Source organism: Haliotis rubra, unplaced genomic scaffold (genome assembly GCF_003918875.1).
Source record: "Haliotis rubra isolate DU_JTF1 unplaced genomic scaffold, ASM391887v1 Scf16, whole genome shotgun sequence".
Lineage (NCBI taxonomy): Eukaryota > Metazoa > Mollusca > Gastropoda > Lepetellida > Haliotidae > Haliotis > Haliotis rubra.
In genome coordinates this window covers 184987-207542 of record NW_025765558.1, presented here as the reverse complement: position 1 = coordinate 207542, position 22556 = coordinate 184987, and the positions used below count along the sequence as shown (strand labels likewise).

Here is a 22556-nt window from a genome sequence, read left to right as displayed (position 1 = left end):
AAAACATTACAGCTTATTGGAACTTCACTCCATACCTAACTGGACCTAGTTTTTAAACATTAAAACATTAGCAGTCATTGCTGTGAATACTTACAAAACAAGCATCCTGCCCCTAGTATCTTGAATTAGTATTCTTTTATGCAGTGAGAAAAGCAATTATGACAACCTGTATCTAATCACTTCTGGCCCTACCAGACCAGTCACGTCTTATTACACCAAAGCACTGTTCTACCCCTAAATCAGGGATATCTTTTTCTCATTCCGCACTGCAGCCGATGTTCATCTTTGTTTTCAACACTTTCATTGGGATGAAGTGCTAGAAAGACAAATAACTTATACTCCCTTTCAAAGGCTGTCATGTGTTGAAGTGAAACAATACAAGTTTTTGACAACAAATCAAACAAATTATCCTCTTAAAAAGGAACACTCTTCCAGACTTAAGAGATAATTCGTAAATCATGTTTTTGAACTCGGGTCAATTTCTCAAAGTGATCCTTGTGTTCAGACAACCAAAGCTCTATACAGTCATGGAGCATTGTGAAATGGGGCCCTATTCAGTGAAACCCTGCTGGATGATGTGAAAATGAGCACACTGGGGAAAACACCATCTTTTGACAGCATTTCCCTCTACCCAAATAATACCATCTCAGTACCAGGCTCTGTTCCTCAAAGTGATCTTAGTACAAACTCCCATGCTTTAACATCCAACTACGATGATTCAATGATAAGAACCATTAGTGAAGCTGATCTCAGACCTCATGATAATGGTAGTACTATGATCATTTCATGGAACGAAGCTCTGGGAAATGCACAAACAGCTAGAACCTGGACACCTGCATCTCTGACAATAAATACCTATCTCCCTCTAAGATACAGACTGTTCTCCACTTCTAATACAACAATGCCCTTTAAGGTTTTGATTTTGACATTTCCATTTTATGTTAACCTCTTCATCACTTTGACCTCCTAATGTGGGTTGTACAACCATCAAATTCATTCATGGAAATAGATAACTGATATTTTCTTTAAGGCTAGACCAATTTTATTTCTTGTTTTACGGATCCGGTCGTATTTTTTCAAGAATAATATTAAAAAAATAGAGTTAATTTTCCCCGCTCAAAAAATAAAATCCTAATGTTTTATTGGTCAAAAATGTAAATTTACAAGAAAAGGTTTTTTTAGATTGTGTTTTGCTCCATATACCTTTCATAAATTGTTATTTTTTTGCCCTCCTGCCTTTAGGTTTTCTGAGGACAAAAAAATCTGTAAAACAAGAAATAAAATTGGTCTGGCCTAATGGAAATAAAAAGAAGTTTCAAATTGTTTATCAAAATCTCAGCCAAAGGTACACATTAAAAGCAATATTTAGGCCATAACATTTGGTTATGCTCAGTTCTATCACAAGTTAAGTAGCATGTTTATTTTTGTGCAGGAATTGTGTCTTCCTGAAATGCTGAAAATTATTACAAAGCAAATCAGTGATATTACCCCAGAAGACAGGAAACAGCATCAGGTTTTGCATAGATACAAGAACAATATATCACCACACATATGTATAGAGATTCTTCTTCTTGTCTGCTGGACCGCCGTGATGTTGCTGAAAGATTGCTAAAAGCGGCGTAAAACCAAACTCAGTCAGTCAGTCAGTTGTCTGCTGGACTTGGATTATGCAGCTCCACTGTAAGGGGAGATCACTCTGAGAACTTATCACAACACTTTGAGCAGTCACCTGATCAACTTCATCCTGATCATCCAGTGTATCAAATCTCCATTCAGTTATGACAAATACCATGAATCTCTGGAACACCATACTTTCTATAGAGTCATTGAACATATACATAAAGGTGAGAATTTATGGCTGGCAACTTCTACATTTTAAGGAACACAAAAAAAAGAAGTTGACATCCATAAATTCTTGCCTTCACCATTCTCTGTTTCGAAGTGATATCACCAGTTCCATCTCTCTTATCAAGAGCTATGCACAGAATTTACATACAACTATTCAAAACTATTTAAAAATTACATCTCGTCAGAGCAATCCCTCAATATATCCATTTGATTAAATGTAAGCAATAAACCGTTAGTCTACATAAACTATTATCAGCTGAACTTACTAGACCAAGAAATATTTTACTTGACACAGGCTCAAGACTAGTGGTGAAACATGCAGACTATTTATGATACAAGTCATGTCAGTTTATTTCAGACTGCAACTTGATTCATATTTCAATGAATGTGAGTTGAACCTTTTTTGGTGTCATTAAAACAGAACCTTGAACCACAGGGTGGGAGTTATAAGTGACGGAGTTTAGTTTGACAGCTTTTAGCCATATTCCATCAATATCACAGCAATGGACACCAGAAATGGGCTTCACACATTGTACCCAAATTGGTAATCGAACCCAGGTCTGTGGCGGGACGAGCGGACGCTTTAACCACTATGCTACCCCCACTGCCCATGGGAGTTATGATCACCTAAGAGGTAAAATCTGTACAACAGCATCAGGGTCCAGGGAACTTGTTTTGGAGTGGAGATGTAACACTGGATGATGAAGGATGGATCAGCTTATATACACACTGTCTTGTCAAGTCACCAAGCAGACATAATAGATACCTCAGATACTTCACTTGCATTTCATATCTCATACAAATGCACACATCAAATATGTTTACAAGTAAAAACGGAAATACAGGTAGTGATCAAAATTAAAACACATGACAGTCAATATTATTCATGTCAGAATGGAACCAAATAAAACTGACTGGGTAGCCAACAGCTCCTTTAACTTCCACTGTAGTCATGGTTACTGCATGACTTAATATTTCAGAGAGGTCTGTCTGTCCAAGGTCACAACATGAACCCCTTATGATATGGATCACGGACACACAACATACAGCTGTGCTATCACACAACAATAGTCGCAACACATTTCCTTCCAACACAACAGTCTACACTTATTTGTGATGCCGTGATTGATTAGGAGAAGTTGAGGTTGGCAGCTATTCGTGGACGCCGTTTCTTTCCCTGTGACGGAGGTCCACCAGCAGACTTGGGTTCAGATTTATGGGACTTGGGGTGATCAGTTCTAAGAGCTGAGTAGCTCCCTGACTGGGACTGGGAACTGTCAGTTTGTTTGTTTTCACTTCTTGAGAAACTGTCAGAGTCTCTCACTGGAGCAGCACTGTTGTCTTCATGGTATTGGGACTGGGTGTCGCGGCGTTTCTGGGGGGTCTTTTGATTCCTAGCAACCTGTAAGCAGGGAGCAGACGTGAAGTCAGTTAGAGTGAGAGCTGTTCTGAGTCACCTTAAGCAATATCCTAGCCACATCACATTGGAACTGTATCCAACTCACTTCAATCAGAAGGCATACCTTGACTCTAATGAATGAGTATGATTTTACGTGGCTTCTAGAAATATTCCACTGCAATATCACTGCAGGGAACACCAGAAATGTGTTTCACACATGTGGAGAATCAAACCCGCCTCCAGCATGGCAAGCAAAGGCTTTAACCACTAGGCTACCCCACTGCCATGTTGAACTTATAATCTAAAGAGTTTAAACCAAGCCTGCATACAACAGCGATTTATGAAGACTTACTGTACTCAGGATGATATTTGATCCAGTATTATGGAAATAGCGATGGGAGGTATTTCACTGATATTTCAGACAAAGAGAAAGACAGTTTATCTGTAAATGTTTCACAGTATTACAGTAAATGCAATGTGTAAATACAATAGTAAATACTTCTGAATTTAAGAAGAAACACAACTTCAACATTATAAACAAACAAACCAATGTACCAGTCATTTTGGAATCTTGATGGGCAAAGACCCTGTGGCTAGAATGCATTATACCGGATACCTAGCAGGGTTAGGGTTAGGTTAGGGGTTAGGGTTAGGGTAAGGGTTAGGGTTATTTTCATCTAATTTTTATATTTTTTCACCTTTCCGCGCTCGCATCACGTGACCTAATTAAATATGGCAGGCAGGTATCCAGTATAATGCATGTGTACCCACCCTGTACCCATACACTTTGTCTATACAACTATTTCAACAGGAGGATGAGTAAATGAGTTGTTTTAGGCAACAGTCAGCAATATTCCAGCTGTATCACTGAGTCTAATCCAGCCTGGGGCAGGCAAATCAGTGCTTGATATCATGACCATCATCCCAAGCTCTCTGGATGATGACATGATCTCAAGACCCATTTTTTATTGGATGAATCTTGTGGCAAACATAGGAGCTTAACAATCCTATCCTGGATCTATCCAAATTACCAAATTTTGATCCAACTGGGTTGTTACACAGGAAATAAATATTGGAGACTGTGATTTCTGAGAACAAAGTTCTTATTATATTTCAATGCCATGAGACTAATTTCTTTAACCTCTGGCAAACTAAAACTGAATGTGACCTCATGAACATATCAAGAAAGAGTTGTTAGAAGACAGCAAGTGTTCCTGATGATCACCTGAAGAGGAATGAAGGCGGGATCTGTCACCATTCCCGGCTTTCTTGATGCCTCTGAGCTGTGATAGCTTCCTCCCAACCCCATGTCAGACTGGTTACCTTGGTGATGGTTCCATGAACCACTTCCTGCATTTTGATTGGCTGGATGGTGTTGTCGTACACCTCCATGTTGGTGATGACCATGACCCTGATACCTTTGAGGTTGTGGAGGGCCTGGAAACTGGTGGCGAGGATGTCGTAGTTGAGAGTAGCCTCCCCTTGGTACAAACACTGGTCATACAAAAGGAATATTTTCACTTATATTTTCAAACAATTGTGTATTAGCACATTTTTTTAAATATTTCTGAATATTAGCAAACATGTAATCTGTAAATCTTACTTAGTGGGTTGAGTTTTTAAGCTTATTGGACTTAAAAGAAGTTTGTCTCACCCATTTCAGACCAGCCCAGCAATATCTAACTGTGGGGTTACTGTTGTAATTTCACACATGAATTCCATAATGAAAATGTGACTTTGAAAAGAAGACGTACAGCTGAGCCAATAATGAGTCCTAAGAGTGTTTCTAATGACTGTTCTTGGGGTGTCCCACATAGTTTTGAGTACCTGCGCAGGGGTCGGGGGAAACAAAGATGTGGGGGTGAGGCATCCTCTTCTGAGGGGGTCGGGCTACTTACTTTGTGCTGCACCAGGTCGAACTGGACTGAAGGCAGAGTTTGGGGAACACAGATGAGGGGGTGGGGGCATCATCATCCCTGGGGGTGGGATGTTCATGAATGGCCGAGGCTGTGTCCGGTCTAATGCTTGCTGCAATAACAATAACAGCTGATGAGACTCCTACTAATCCATCCCATTCCATCAGTGGAGGGTTCTGACTTGCTTAAAGGGGCGTCCTTTATGGTCATTCTGGACCTTCAGTCAGAAGGCAGTAACAATTACATATAAATTGCCAGGGATCAATTCCAAAATCTTTTTAGTCAGTAAATGCAGCAACGAAACAACGCTGAAATAGAAAAATTTAAATGCGAAAGCATTTTATAAAGTAAGTTGGTAAAAATTAAGAAACCTATCAATATAAATGTACATGTAAAGTTATAAACTGTAAACTTCTTGAAAATTCATCCAAAAGCTCACATGTGTAGTTTGATTATTGTTTTATTTTCAACCTACTTAACATTTTGAGAAAATAAAAAAGACAATTACTAGGATCTCCTGATTCTTTCATATTGCTACAACTAATCTGTAATGTCCAAGAATGAGGTCACCCTTATATGTTGTTTACTAGTTACTAACAATGACACTACCACTGTGCAAATCATGTATTGAAATGTTCATAAACCAAAAAATAGGAGGCTGCAAGATAATATTTATTTCTGTGTAGATTAATTGAAAAAACAAACAAACAGGCACTAGGTACTATCTGTATTACCCGTGAATATCTGGGTTAGAATATTGATCTTCAGCAACCCATGCTTGTGGTAAGAGGCGACTAATGGGATCGGGTGGTCAGGCTCGCTGACTTGGTTGACACATGTCATCGGTTCCCAATTGCGCAGATCGATGCTCATGCTGTTGATCACTGGATTGTCTGGTCCAGACTCGATTATTTACAGACCACCGCCATACAGCTGGAATATTGCTGAGTGCGGCGTAAAACTTAACACACTCACTCACTACTATCTGTATATTGTAAGTATGAAGCATTTTCCAGCATCTTAATTTCACTGAATTTCAGCTGTAATAACTACAACATTCTGACCATCAAGGATGAAAAAAAGGAAAAAAAGAAATGATAAAAGACAGTTCACTGAAATCACAATACACACAAGATGCATGCTGTCTCTGACAATCATAAAACATTACAAGTCAAAATATGTGAGCATTGCTCACTAATACCGACCGTGACTACCAACAAATAATAATGATTATCAAAAAACACAAGATGTTTGCACTGCACCTTTCCTATAAACAAAGAAGCCTTTACCCAAATCAGTAAACAATCCATGGTACAGTTATTGGTTGAACAAATGTGATGTGGGACTTTTCCAAAAAAAAACTCTAAATAGACTAAAAAAGTCTTCAAGGAGGGATGAAATTACTTGGTATTACTATATACAGTGTATGAAATAAGGCCCGTCTGACCGCCCGAGACGGGCTAGATTTTGCCGGACGGTCAAATTTTACAGCTAGCCAGCCCGATGGACGGGTGAAAAAAATTATTCAGATAACGTGTCCACTGGCACTGTCTATTTAGTATTTAAGAAGGACCGGTTAAATCTCTTCTGGGCTGGTAAGTTTTTGAAGTTACCAGCCCAGATGTCTGGCTGGGTTTTTGGCTTATTTCATACACTGCTATATACCCCCAACGTTTTCAGGTCAGGGGAAAATAAACAGTAAGTGTAAAGTTACAAAGCCTCAGCGTTGAAGAGTCAATGAAATATCTGTGTTGTTATTGATAAAAAGCATTTTTTGTAAGCATTTACGATGCTGTAATTGTATATTGACTTTATAGTTTGGCTTGTTCCAAAGCATACGGTGTTAACATGAAATACTTGGCAAAGTATGTGTAATAAACAAACATATACACACAAAGACATCACTAGAAAACAGCTTACTGTACATAAATCATGTACCGGTATTGTGATGCTTAAGCTCTTCAATGTCAGAGATGCCAACCCAAACTGTAGCACGGAAATATGTAGGACAACTTGGTCTCAAATTAGAAATTTGCCCTTCAAATTATTGAGTTTAACTACTACTAGCAATATTCTAGTGATATCACTGTGAAGTACACCTGAAATGGGACTCACACATTGTACCTATATGGGAAATCAAACTTGGGTCTTCCGCGTGATGAGCAACCACATGGCTACCCAACCATTCCTAATAATTTGTTAACATAATAGACATTACTCACAGTGTTGTTTTGCAACATTAAACATTTACACTTAACCCATGCTTGCCACAAAAGGCGACTATGCTTGTCGTAAGAGGCGACTAACAGGATCGGGTTGTCAGCCTCCCTGACTTGGTTGACACATGTCATCGGTTCCTAATTGCACAGATCGATGCTCATGCTGTTGATCACTGGATTGTCTGGTCCAGACTCGATTATTTACAGACCGCCGCCATATAGCTGGAATATTGCTGAGTGTGGCGTAAAACATAACTCACATAACCGAAACTTCCCCAAATAGTGTAAACCCTCCCATTAAGCTGAACTAATCACATAACTCGCACACCTGGCTGTTCTCTCTCTGTACTCCTCCCTCGTAACAAATAGTGAATGGTGTCAATATTTTAATGATAGTTTGTTAAACAACTTTTTCAGTTTTAGGACATAAATTCTAAAAAAAATTCACAGAGTTGGTCTGATGTTTTGATTCTGATCAGCAATTTATTGAGCATTATATGTTTATTAGTTTTCGAGTTAGATTGCAATTCACCAGTCTGCTTTTGAGCCAAACGGACTGTAAGTTTGCTGAAGCAAAGAAGGCAATCATTCCAAGCAGATAGGGTATACAGAAAATACAAAACTAAACTGATGATTAAATAGACAAACTTACTGAATTTGTTTTTGTACAAACATTCAGTTTACTTTAAAATAAAACACAGCAGTTTCTCAATATTATAATAATCCTGTCAAAATGGCAATGGTTGGCATCTCTGTAACCATGGTAACACATCTAGTGTGCAGAGATAAAACAAAAGTATCAAGCATAAAGTCAGCAGTGGTGTACAAAACTAGCAAAGATCAAAGGCAAAGTGTGAACTCACCAGAATAATTTGCCATTCAAGAGTAAACTTTTTCGCCAAAAAAAAAAAAAAAAAATTGAATTCATTTTCAATCTGTATCTAGATGAATATTCTGTCAACATATAAGCACCAAACACATATTTTGATATGTCAACAAATAACAATATATAACAACAATATATACCATATCTGTAACAGTAAGTGAACAACGAGAGTCCACTGAGAGATCACTATTTTCTACATGTTACCAAAGCTGTTGAATATTTTGCAGATAATTAATTGCAGTGTGCTAAAATATATCTGTGCATCAGATAACACACCCTGAAATTTGTACAGGTCAGAAAATAGTTTAAGTAGAAATATAAACTTATTTTTTGTTTTGGCATGTTTCCTTAACCAACTCTTGAGAAATGTGAAAGTGTAGACAAGAAAGCAGAAAACAAGTATCATTTTGGGATGGCCAAATACATTTGCTACAGCACAAAATTTTGCAGAGATGGGTACCCAGTGATTGTTTGCTATCAAGAAGTACCAGGTACTTCAGCACTGAAACACATCGACTGTCACTCTCCTACTTATTGCGGACAAATGGTGTACCCTTTTGATAAATATGCAACCAGTTTGTAGTTACTCATTCTGTTGACAGTGCACAATGAAAGGACGGTCACTTCGTATTTTCCAACTCCCTGTTACATGTGTAACACCATCTGATATGATGGATAGTGATTCATTTACACATCTAGTATTTTACTTGTCTAGTTGACCTGCACATCTGTGCATTATTGCACTCATACAGTGACATTCCTGCACATGTGCGCACGTGCATGTGTGTGAGAGTGATATTGTGTTCAAGGGACGTAACTCTGCTAAGGAAAACCTAGGCAACTATACCCTGTTGAACCCTTGAAGCATGTGCTTGCGACTCACCAGATGAAGCAATGCTATGCTTGCAGCACTCTCTGCAGCCTCCTCACGGCTGCCACACTCAGATCCTTCAAACCTGGCCCCGTTTGTCAGCATCACCATGCTAGTGTAAAGACCCTGCACAAACACACAGAGCTCCTGCTATAGCGACTGAATGGTGCATATAGTTTCATGAAGCTTTAAGTGAGTGAGTGAGTGAACAAGTGAGTTTAGTTTTATGCCGCTTTTAGCAATATTCCAGCAATATCACGGTGGGGAACACTTGAAACGGGCTTCACACACTGTACCCATGTGGGGAAGTGAACCTGGGTCTTTAATGTGAAGAGTGAATGCTTTAACCACTAGGCTACCCCACCGCCCTGAAGCTTAAAGAGAAAAGCCATGTGATATTACCACTTGGAGGAAATCCAAGACCACAGATAAACAAAGAGATAAGATAATATGTTTTAATATGTCTGACATGGCTACTTTACAATTACTTCAATCACCACCAACATCCCCTTCATGGTGATCTCACATGCATAAGTAAACTGACCTTTGCACGCTTGAAGTCATATCCTGGCGCTGAAAGTCCCAGATTCTTACACCTGCCTTCAAGGTCCAGCACTGGGTTCCTGTAACATGGGTGAGTTGGTATATTCCAATAGAGGACAACAACAGAATACCCTACCACTCGGCACCATTAGCCACTCGTCTCAATCCCAAAACCAGTAAACTCGTTTGATCTAATGGGCTCACCAAGTAACTGTCGACATACTACCACAGAATTCTTCTGAAAATAATGCAGAAAGCCAAGTTGGGGCTAGAATGTGGCAGGACAGCCCATAATGCTACGCGTGATGACATCAGAAGTAAAGTCGAACAAAAAGGCCACATCAGGGTAAATATTGTAGATTGAAACAATAAGTGAATCCATACAGTTAGGGGACAGGACCTATATTTTCGAAGCTCTCTTAGCGCTAAGATAGCCGTAAGTGCCATACATTAACATTAACTTACGACTATCTTGGCGCTAAGAGAGCTTCGAAAATATAGGCCCAGAACTCTGCACAACAAATTCTTGCAACTTAGACCACCAATGCCTCTTCAAACAATCGGTGACAAAACTTACTGACTGCAGTATTACTGCAGCAAAATTAATGAAATCCAAAGTATCAACGAAACTAGTCTACTTAGTGGACTTAGTATATATGCATATATGGCCAACAGTTAATTATGAGTGATTTGGGTTGATGAAGGAGGGAAGCCTGAATTGATCATAATGTAATTTTTAGAGTAAAATTGATATTTTATACTTATCCTGACTCATGCTCTTTTGCTTGTCTTCTTCTTCTTGCGAACATAGTGGAACACTTGTATCTCCTTAATTGAAGCTCCCTTCAATGTAAAATCACTAATTGGTACTCACCAAGAGTTGCCTCTCTTGCCCTTTTGGCGGGAACAGGTGTCGCCACCCTCTGGCCTCATGCTTCACTTTCTCCTGATTTTGCGAGCCCAACACTTGAATTTACAGGGAAATCCAAAGTGTTATGTGGGGAGGATGGGAGGGCTAACCTCATGAGTCAGGATAAGTATAAAATATCAATTTTACTCTAAAAATTACATATTTTTCCTTATCCTGACTCGTGCTCTTTTGCTTGTAGAATCCTACGGAAACGGAGGTGGGCAAAACAGAATACTTTGGATTTATAGAATTAGTGATTTATATAGATATAACTGTAATAACCCCTTACGGGAACTTCATAAAGGCATAGACTTAGGATATTTCCTCTATTATAAGCCATAGGTTATATTTTGCCATACTGGGGTATTTACAATAATAATATACTGTGATATTATCAAATAAAGATATAAAAGTGACTCTGATAGAGAAGCTATACAACTGAACATAATCATCAGTAAAAGCTTAAGGGTGAGTAGACCTAAGCTAAGTATATACATAGTGCTAGAACTCCGTAGAGTTATAAGCTAGATAATGCATGTATCAATTATGCATATTAATCTCGTAAGACTATGTGTTAACGTTCTGAGGGACTGTCAACTGCTGTCTGCGAGGACCAAGGGACCGAATGGTGAATACCTGAGGCGTCCTCGGTGGTGATATCTCTCAGATAGTGATTAGCAAACACCATGTTAGATTTCCAAAAGCATCCTTCCATAATTGTATTCAATGAACAGTTACCGTGTAGGGCGAGAGTGGAAAGCCAATGCCCTGATCTCATGGGGATTTGATGCTGTTGGAGGGTCCAGTCCTGCTGCCTTGTAGGCATGAGAAGTATGACAGTTCTTATCCATATAGATATGGTGAATGCGAGAGACTTCTGTCTGAGTTGTTGCCGACAAAGGGAATGAATAATCGTTTGAGAAATCTTAAGCCTTGTTTTGGAGCGTCGTAAAATAGATTTTGAGAGCTCTGACTGGGCATAGAGATAAGTCCAGTGTATCTTGAGATCCGAGAATCGAGGATAGTGCAGGGATGTGGAATAACCTGTCTGGTTGACCTGGTAGTTGATTTTTGGCGATGAAATCCCATCTTAGTCCCAGGTGTGCTGTGTTTTGATTGTCATCAAACTGTATCCTCTCATAATCTAGTCGTGAATTTCTGACATCCTGGCTGCTGTGGCTAGAGATAACAGGAAAAGCGTTTTCTGTGAGAGAAATTCAAAAGTTGTCGATTCCAACGGTTCATAAGCCTCACTTGTGAGGTGTTGTAGCACTATATTCAGATCCCAAGCTGGGGCGTGGAACTTCGCTTTTGGTCCTCCAATGGGAAAGCACGTAGTAAGGCCAGTAACTCTGGAGTTTTAGTCAATTTGACACCCGTTCTCATAGTAATCACAGAACTAAAGCGGCGGCAAGATATGTTGACAATGTCGAGCCTTTTAAATGTTTGTTTTGCCGAAAGTAACACAAATAATCTGCCACTTGTGGATGAGCAGCATCTCTCGCTGTAAATCCCTTATTTGCTGCGTAATTTTCAAAACTGTGCCACTTGTCGTCGTACAAGTTACGTGTAGAATTGCGTAAGGCAAGCGTGACCGCTTTTGCCGCCCTGGTAGAATATCCTCTCTTGTTTAAACACATTTTAATACAGTCCATACGTGAAGTTGGAATACTTCTGGGCTTCCGTGCACCTGTTTGGTGTGTGGATGTATTAATAGATTTGAGCGCTTGGGTAGCTCTAGTGTTGGTTGACCGATTTCTTGAATTAGAATGGGAAACCACGTTCCGGCTGGCCAAAGTGAGTTGGAGGCTCTGTGTTTGCCTGATTTTCTGTAACACTTGAGGTATTATTGCTGGCGGCGGAAACGCGTACGCATTGAGGCCTTCCCAGGATATGCTTAGAGCATCCGTTGCCCATGCTTGTGGGTCTGGGACTGGTGACACGAATGTCGGTAGCTGATTGTTGAATCTTGTGGCGAATAGATCTACTAGCGGCGCTCCTATTTGCTTGATTATCTGTGCAAATATTTCTGTATTGAGCATCCATTCTGTCGGTGACGGTTGATGGGGCCGAGAGAGTGCGTCTGCTAGTACATTCTTGGCTCGGGAATGTGACATGCTCTGACATGTAGGTTTAGATCGTGGATTAGATCGAACAGTTGAAAGCTTAAAGTCAATAGGTTCAGTGATCTCGTTGAGCCTTGTTTGTTCACATAGAACGCCACTGTCGAGTTGTCGGTATGAATCATTAAGTCGCATTCTGTAGAATGGTGCTCCAATGAAGTATGGCGTTGATTACAGCTTTCATCTCTAACATGTTTATATGGAGCTTGCTTTCTTGCTGATTCCATAACCCTGATGCCGTCCGGTTGGCGAGATGAGCTCCCCAACCTTGGGCGTGGCGTCTACATATAGATGGGTTTTGAATTCCTGCTCTGCTAAACAAATACCTTCGCGAGACATTCGACCTCCTGGTCCACCAAAGTAGATGAGGTCTGAGATGTTTTGGTAGACTGAATGGTTGTAGGTCGTCGAGATGTGCATTGATGAAGACCTGTAGCGGGCGTAACTGTAATCTGCCTCTGACTGTCATGTCTTGGGCTGATGTGAGGAGACCCAACAAGCTCTGCCATTGTCGTGAGTGGTAACGTAGAGAGTAGAGCTGGCGGAATGGTCTGTTGGATCTTGAGCCGACGGTCTTCTGAATACTGACGATACGGTTGTGATTCGTGATAAATCGAATGCCTAGGAACTGCAGATCTTGCGATGGTACTAGGTCCGACTTGAGTAAGTTTACTAACCATCCTAGCTGTGTTAGTAGCTTTATGATGTAGTTTAACTGTAGTTTGAGGCGCTGTGGATCTTGATCTACTTGTATCCCGTCGTCGAGGTAGAACGCGACTGCGTAGCCCTAGACGATGTAGATAGGTGACAATAGGTTTACGTTATCCTCGTGAATAGCCAGGGGCTGATGATATTCGAATGGGAGTACTTTCCATTGGTAATGTAGCCCGTCTAGTGTAAATCTGAGATATTTCCTGGATTCGGGATGTATCGGGATGTGTAGATATCGTCTTGCAGATCTATACTGGCCATGTAATCCATGGGGCTAGAATCATGTGCGTAACTGAGGTAGGTGTATCATGCGAAACTTTGGTGGTTTGCGTAGATAATTCCTGTTGAAAAAACTCATATTGTAAATGAGTCTGTATTCCTCCTTGGAGTTTTTCTTGGGTACTAGGAAAACTGGGGAGTAGAAGCCTGGTTCGATGTTTACTTGATCTAGTACTTCTATGGCCTGCTTGGTTATGAGTGATGTAACAGCCTCTCTTAACTTTGGTAGTTGTTGTGCCTGTAAGTCGAACTTGTGAGGGTTGACTGTCAGCGGAGGCGTGGCCTGTAGTGGGATACGAAATCCGTGTTGAAGAATGTTGGAGACATAAGGGTCTTGTAACATTCTCCAGTTCTCCCAGTGTAGTTGGAGGCGCCACCCACTTGTGACGGTTGTACTGGAGCGGCTGGGGTGGAAGACTCCAGTCGTTCGAACCTGTCTTTCAGCGTTTATAGTTGCGGGAACCTCTGGGTGTCCTGCCTCTTCCTGACCCTCCTCTATAGTTGCCATATGGGCTGACGAAAATAATCTTTCCCCTGGCTGGCTATCTTCCTATCCGTGCTTTCTGTAGTCCCGAGAACTTAGATCTCCCTGAGTATCTTTGTGAAGTCTGCCTGATGGCGCTGGCTAAGCGTGTCCATCGACTTGATCATAAGGACTTCTCTGGAGTCCTTAGTGACTTCCTTGGAGACTTTGTCTATTCCTCCGTCAAAGATGGATGGGGAAGACCACGGGCTGTATAGAGTGGAGCTGTAAAGTTCTCACCCCAGCTGCAGGAAGCGAGGAGGCCTTGACGACGAGCTAAGGTCAGCTGCTGAGACAGATGTGAGATGATCTGTAAGGAACTGCTGGTTCTTCTTTTGCATCAGTAGGGCCGAGTAGATCATCCTATCATCTTCAGAGGTCATATATACGAAATCTGGTGATAAGTGTCTCATTGATCGTTCTAGATCTATTTAGGCCAAAAACATCGCGCCTCGTCATGGTTTCTATCTGCACCAGCTTGCGATCATCAATCTTGTAGTTCTTGTTCTTAACATGGCTGATCAGCTTGTAGTTGTCATCGATGTCTTGTGCCTTCAGGAAGGGTCCATGTTGTGCGTGGAGAACTTCTTAAGCGTGAAAGTTCGGCAGATGTGGTGTCTGCACTTTCGTGGCTTTATGGAAGGCTGTATCTAGATTCTGTGGCACCGCCGCAATCCGGTCGATCGGAGGTAGGGTGACGACGTCTGCATTGTCTTCCTTCATCAGGTATGTCTGCGCTGAGTTGCCACTCTTGGACGGTGAAGATAAATCTAGGTTGTTTACCATCCAATATCTTATCTCAGCGTCTGAGAAAATGATGCCTCCATCATCTTCTGTACCAGCATCGGTGATGAGAGGTTGATGCTCTTCTGATGGTGAACGGTGTGCTGCTATCTCTATGTCGGGTGACGCTTGGGGAGACCTGACTGTAGACTTGTGTGCAGACTTGTGTGGTGACCTGCGAGGTGATCGACGTGGTGATGTACACGGAGATCGGCGTGGTGAACGGCGTGGAGATCGTCTAGGTGATCTGGCGTCTATGGGATGACCTTCGGAGATCTGCGAGGAGAATGTTGATAGCTACGCGAAGCTCTTGAGTAGTCCCTCGACGTCCTTCTGGACGATGACGATCTGTGTGACGGCCTTCGTGAAGCTTCCTCTGCGTCCGGACCTGGGGAGCGGCGCCTTGACCTCCGTGACGGCTTCCGTGATGTTTGGTGGTCTGAGTCCGCATCTGAGGATGAGGCCGAGGTCGGTGACGATCTCTCCCGTCTTCGCGAAGGCCTTCGCGAAGACTGTACATCTGGGTCCTTCGTCGAGGTGGTCTGTGACTTCCTTCTCGAAGGCTGCTTCGTCGTGGCTGCTACGCTGACTGGGGGTGCCTCTGGGGTGTCGTCTGCGTTGCTCTGGCCCTGGGCTGGCTGCTTCTCCCGTCTGTAGTGGCCCTCCATCATGGTCATGATCTGCCGCAACAGCTCGTCTGGGATGGTCTGCGATGAAGTAGTCGGCGCCCTCTCTGCGATGACAGCGGCTGAGCCCTCAGGGAAGTCGTCTGACATCAGTGTAGAGACATCAGGCTGCATGGCGATCTCTGCTGATGTCACTGTAGCTGTCACCGGCCGCTTCTTGTGGCGTACGTCAGGGATGATGATCGGCTGATCATCGTAGAGGCCCAGTTCGGCGGCTGGAACGATCTCGCTGAGAAAGTTCTTGGCGACCGTGGAGCTTCCCCTTGAGGTCGGCGCTGCCCTGGGGAGTCGAAGTCTGCGTTGAGAAGACGCGTCGAGGCCCTCTTGGACTTTAGCTGCGATGACGGACGTCTGGGGAGGCAGGGCGCTTCTTAGAGGTGGTGGACTGCATCCCACGCCTCTTCCGGCCAGGGTCTCTAGCGGAACACCAGGCGGAGAGGGTCGATCGACAGCAGCTGACTGGATGGGGAATCAGATGTATCGGCCATGTCTAACCCTTGTTTAAGTGACCTATCTGCGCGTACGTCTCAAGGCGCAAAGATATTTATGAAAAGCAGAATTAGATAGATTAATGCAGTAACTGCAACGTGAATCAAACGCACAAGGCGTAGCACAACTAGGGCATAATACATGCGGGTCAGCAACAGAAAAACGTAAACTGCAAATAGTACAGATTTTCATCAACGTAATACTAGCTGAACAATCACGAACTCACGTGAATAAACAGTAGAAATATGATTAATTATCAATGCAAATTAATGAAGGATACTAGCTATACCTCTATAGTAACCTATAAGAGGTAATAAACTAAGAAAAACCAAAGGATATAGTGTGTAAGGAGACACAGGCGCTCTCACATCCTGCTCACTGGGCGAAGAAGGAGAGAGTGAAGCATGAGGCCAGAGGGTGGCGACACCTGTTCCCGCCAAAAGGGCAAGAGAGGCAACTCTTGGTGAGTACCAATTAGTGATTTTACATTGAAGGGAGCTTCAATTAAGGAGATACAAGTGTTCCACTATGTTCGCAAGAAGAAGAAGACAAGCAAAAGAGCATGAGTCAGGATAAGGAAAAATAACATCTACCACTTTTGTGAACCTAAATTCCTTTTTGTGAACCTAAATCTCTGATGAAATCAATAAAGGCAGATTTGTCACAATCATCAATATTTAAGTAATACCTGTTACTCAGAGCATATCTCCCAAGTGCATTGGCTAACAACTTAATCATGTTGCAAAACAAGTCAAACTAGTGAAACTTGCTCATCAAAATTTCTTTAAGATGATTGTTGATACATTTTATGTTTAAATACATGAGGGTAAAGTTGTTTGCCAGAAGTAAAAAATATGAATACATTTGACGACCAAACAGACTTTTGAGGCCACCTTTAGTGAATCACAACATACAAAATTACAAGAACCACTTTTTCATTTTAACTGAAACCGTCTTATCCAATTTCTCCATCAATCTTAACACAAACTTTATTGTTGCAAAATGAGGGAGTTTAGTTTTATGCCATTCTTTAGCATTATTCCAGCAATATCACGGTGGGGGACACCAGAAATGGGCTTCACACATTGTACCCATGTGGGGAATCGAATCCAGGTCTTCGGCATGACGAGCAACGCTTTAACCACTAGGCTACCCCACCGCCCCTGTATTGCTGCAAAAGCAATGCTATGGTGAACACAATGACATGAAACAGCCACCAGAACAAGAACATAACGAGATCTACATACACCAGCCCAATCATGCATCTCGAGGGTCCATAAACAAAAATAAGTGCAATGAGCATGTAAGTCAACGTTGTGGAACAGCTTATTCCTACAAAAATGTGCAAAACCATGCAGCATGTGTACACTGCACACTGTCAATACTGACACTTTCTGTGAGCTAGCATTCAAATTTAGTCCAGAAAACATCCATTATTATTGCCTAAGCAGAAACATTCACTCTGTTGACATTGTGTACACAGTGAGAATATTAACCATGCAGCAAAACAGTTGTTCAAGTCTCCATCACTTCACTTCAAAATGCCATAAACGAAATGTAAGCAAATGTATTACTTAAAATTCCTTTGAAAATAGTATCAACAGCCCCTATTCAGTGAGTGAGTGAGTTCGGTTTTAAGCCGCTTTTAGCAATATTCCAGCAATATCAGGCAGGGGACACCATAAATGGGCTTCACAAATTGTGCCCATGTGGGGATTCGAACCCGGGTCGTCAGCGTGACGAGCGGACGCTTTAACCACTAGGCTACCCCACCGCCCCTCCCCTACTGATGCCATAGCACGTGACCATGTCTCTTTTCCCAAATTCTGAATTATCATAGTTTGGAGGCAAATAGGTAAAAAACAAAATTTGTTCTGTTTGTAGAATGCCTCTATTATTTGGTGTATTGCTTCTCCCATTGCTCACAAAATTAAATATCTAACCTCTTTCCTGGCTATCCCTGAAGTTTAAAGTAATAGCAAGTAAAACGGACGCATGCTGTCAGTGATGTGGACAAAACACATAACTTTCAAAATACTTCCACGAACATTGAAAATGTACCATTTCTATGGGACAAAAAGTGCCTGTCTGATACCTTGTCAAGATAAACTGTATACAAATCCATTTAAAGGATGCTTGAACAACTCTTTCAGTCATGCAATGTTAAAGAAAGCACAAACAAACCACAACACACCCTGTGTCTAACCTAGGTCCAGAGTCATGAGGTCGGTGGTTCACATGACCTTGACCTTGATGCTGTTTCCTTTGACCTTGCTGTTGATGTGGTCTTTGTCCCTGACCTTGTTGCTGCCAATTGTCTTGCCCCTTCTGTTGGTGTTGTTGTTGTTGTTGTTGTTGCTGTTGGTGTTCCTGTTGCTGCTGTTTGGGTTGTGGTGGAGAGGTCTCCTGTTGTTTAGCACCTACAAAATGTTTGTGTCATGAAATGGCAGGTTGGAGGATATCTAGAAAATAACTCAGAATTATTCTTCATTCTGAACTGCCTGTTTACTTTCGTTTTTAGATACAGAAGTCACACATGATGCTCAAACTGATTCACTCACATGCATTCTGAACAGCAGATCAATTTCAACTCATGTTGTCTGATTTTGACATAGAGATTAAAAGGAGACATTTTCTGAACTGAAGTAAGAAATCTGTATGCAGTGTTATAATGGGCTTAGAAATATGACCCTGCTGATAATCAAGATTAGGGTACTATTGGTAGGGATACATATTTGGTTACAGACTCAAATAAATGATTAGTGACTGAACACTGAACACTACTTCTATGGTTTTAAGGAATCAACAAAGCAGCACAATAATATTAGATACCATGATATAAGTAGCATATCTTCAGTTCATGACCTCAGACTCATATCACATCACAAAGTGCACACTTTGTTGTTACTAATGGAATTCCTACACTTAACACAGGCTTACAATAGTCATAGCACAAAAATCATCTTCACATTGGATACCTGGGCTTGGTTCACAAAGCTGGCACAGTACAACAACTGCTCTGTCTGTTTGACAAGACTGTTATGGGGTATAGGTCCTGCACTGACATCAGTAGGACTGACCTCACTAGTACACAGAGCACATCATAATTGTGAATTGCTATGATTTATATATGCATGTACAGTCGAGCACCGTTGTGTCGAACTCTGATAACTCGATATCTCGGTTTTCTCGAAAAAATATCTCGGTCCCAGCAAAATCCTTCATAACTTATCATTATTCAAACTCTTTTAACTCGATACGGATGTCTCCATATTTCAGATATCTCGATATAATTTCATGGTCCCAACAAGTAAAATTACCCTTTTAACTCGATATTTGCAAGGAAACTCGATATTCACCTACCTTTCATGGGCAAGTATCGCTCTGAACGGAGGTTGTTTCCACACGTTTAGACACGGTGTAACATGAATCAAAGGGTTCATTGAAGATATCACTTGTTTGTTATTTAATTACGATTAAGTAAGAAGGATTTAATCAGGAAGTACTCAGTGTTCAGCTAAACACTACTGATGACGGATTATAGTTTTGAATCAAAACATACTGAGAAGCGTTTTGTTTTCTTTCATAGTGATATGTGATATGCCCTGGTCGGATGTCTCGAAGTTCGGATAACTCAATATGTTTTCTTGGCCCCATAAATATCGAGACAACGGTGCTCGACTGTATTATTATCATCACTCACCATCAAACAGTTCCTGCACTGATAACTGTTTCCCATATGCTTTTGTTGGTGATGAAGTATTGGGCACACTACCTCCCTCTGGCGTTGTACTAGTGTCCGATCCGATCTTCAGCATGTGTTTCAGTGCAGAGCTACCATCCTGAGGGAAAAGAAAGAGAAAGCACAATTGCAGTTTCGCTATATTCCACCAATATTACAGCACAAATAGAGGATAACTTTGTGCCTGGCTGAAACCATTAAAGAGCAGGTCAGTGCAAATGTGAGGTACACAGGTCTCTGACCCCTACTCTACACCATTTCATTGTTTTTTGGGTTCATGATGGACTCTATCTTACTAAGTAAGAACCAGCCTATCCAGTGACTGACATCATGATAATAGAATGATATGCTATCAACCAAGTCACAGAGTCTAACCATGACAAGCAATCTATTCTCACCCAGAATCCATCCCTACAGGCGGGCAACATAACTTAGGACACAGAAAGGGAAGTGTGTTTGAGAAGTGATAAACATTATTGGGCAAACTTATGCTTGTCAACCTCTAAATTAGAAGGAGTGGGTGAGTGAGTCCAGCAATATTACGGCGGGGGACACCAGAAATGGGCTTCACACATTTTACCCATTTAGGGAATCGAACCCGGGTCTTCGGCGTGACGAGCGAACGCTTTAACCACTAGGCTACCCTAAATTAGAAGGAACACAATGCTCAGGGTATATTCTTACTCCAACATCAGAGGGTATATTTATTTAGAATGAAAGACTGATTGTGACTCCCTCACCTGTTCCGTGGCATTATTATTACTGTTGATTCCTCCTACGACCTCTTCCTCCTTCTGGGTCTTCCCGGACAACTCCAGAGAGTCCATCATGGCAATGAACTCATCTTTCTCCGCGGCTTCCTTCTGCAAGCTAGCACGATCAAACAGGGTCTGCAGATCGATCTTCTTACTGCTACCATTCTCTGATTCATTAACGCTGTCACCACGTCCACTCAGTTCTGGTTTCTTCTGGTGCCGTGTTGTAGGAGGAGTTATCTGCCCCAATGCAAGTGCTGCCTGTTGGAGTGACGGTTCTTGGATGAGGTTGCCACTTGATGGCGCTGTCTGTACTGTGCCGGCCTGCAGCTCCTTCCACATGTTGGCAAACTCTGAGTTGCTGGTTGCATCTTGGGAAGGCTACAATGATGAAATTCATTATGGTACAACAGTGAGAGAGTGAGTTTAGTTTTACGCCACACTCAGCAATATTCCAGCTATATGGCGGCGGTCTGTAAATAATCGAGTCTGGACCAGACAATCCAGTGATCAACAGCATGAGCATCGATCTACGCAATTGGGATACGATGACATGTGTCAACCAAGTCAGTGAGCCTGACCACCCGATCCCATTGCCATGGGTTACTGAAGATCAATTCTAACACGGATCTTCACGTGTTTATGGTAGAATAGGACCACATCTGATCCAGGCAAACCAGTGTCTAATGAACACAAACAATTCATCGTTTGGGAACAAAGACCAACCAGAAACCAGACTCCATCTTAAAAAGGATGGGTCTTGTTCTGTCCTTTGGCCCTATTCCACAAAGCAATCGTACCACTACAGCAATCATATCCCAGAGTTAAAGTATGCCTGTTAGGGCTATTGCTGTTTTGTGGAATCAGGTCCTGGAAAACACATTAGGTGGTCAACATAAAACACTATACAGTGAAACCTGCCAACACCGGCATCTCTCTAATCCGGCACACTGTCAAAACCGGCATAAAATTTTACAACAATATTATGATCATTAAAACATGTCTAATCCGGCCATGATGGAAAATGATTGTCACTGTCTAATCCGGACCCTGTCTAAACTGGCACTAGTTTCGGTCCAGAGGGGTGCCGGTTTAGACAGGTTTCACTGTACTTCAAACACTAAACTTCAAAAGAGAGGAAGGTATAATTCCAGAGTTACAAATCTTCCATACTTTTGTCCCTGGTAAGCTTTTACTGTGGACATGTTTTGAATGTGTAACAGCTTTGGGTTTCTCTGTTTTAGCTGAAATACATTTGTGCACAGACTGACTGAGTTTAGTTTTACGCCGCTTTTAGCAATATTCCAGCAATATCACGTCGGGGGACACCAGAAATGGGCTTAACACATTGTGCCCATGTGGGGAATCGAACCCGGGTCTTCGGCGTGACGAGCCAACGCTTTAACCACTAGGCTACCCCACCGCCCCATTTGTGCACAGAGCTTTATTGATTAAATATTGCAAACAAACGTGATGGATTTGTGCTAAATATATATCATTATGTCAAAATTTGAAATGGTTGACACTTCTGGTTAATAAGCTTTGGTTACAATCAACATGTTTGAGATCAGTACTTACTTGTGTCTTTCCTCCTGTCTGTTGAGTTCTGTTTGGTGTTCGTTTAGAAAACTGTGTTTGTGTGACTTTTGGTGTAACAAATTGGGGATTGTTGCTGGTAAACCCACCATTCTTCTGTGAAAGAAATGATAGAAATGTTTAGTAAGTTTCAATGTTCATCTTATATGTAGTAAACTTTGTCATTGTGTTATGTTCATTCATGCTTCCTTAATCAAATATCTTGACAAATACAATCACAATATTGCACCAAATCTTGTCACAGATAATGTATTGGGTGACTGACTGACTGAGTTTA

The 22556-nt window shown here is 41.6% G+C and overlaps 1 protein-coding gene across 1 annotated transcript in view; it reads right to left on the bottom strand.

Moving 5' to 3' along the window:
* Positions 1 to 2609: 2609 nt before the first annotated feature.
* The window catches only part of LOC124271311 (5'-3' exoribonuclease 1-like), an 82121-nt gene continuing 62174 nt past the window's right edge, over positions 2610 to 22556 (bottom strand). Inside the window, 10 exon segments of the mRNA XM_046706407.1 lie at positions 2610 to 3250; positions 4473 to 4741; positions 5146 to 5275; positions 8246 to 8272; positions 9152 to 9265; positions 9684 to 9762; positions 18381 to 18606; positions 19890 to 20028; positions 20669 to 21064; positions 22262 to 22375. Of these exon segments, the coding sequence (XP_046562363.1) occupies positions 2978 to 3250; positions 4473 to 4741; positions 5146 to 5275; positions 8246 to 8272; positions 9152 to 9265; positions 9684 to 9762; positions 18381 to 18606; positions 19890 to 20028; positions 20669 to 21064; positions 22262 to 22375 (1767 nt within the window). The 3' untranslated portion in view covers positions 2610 to 2977.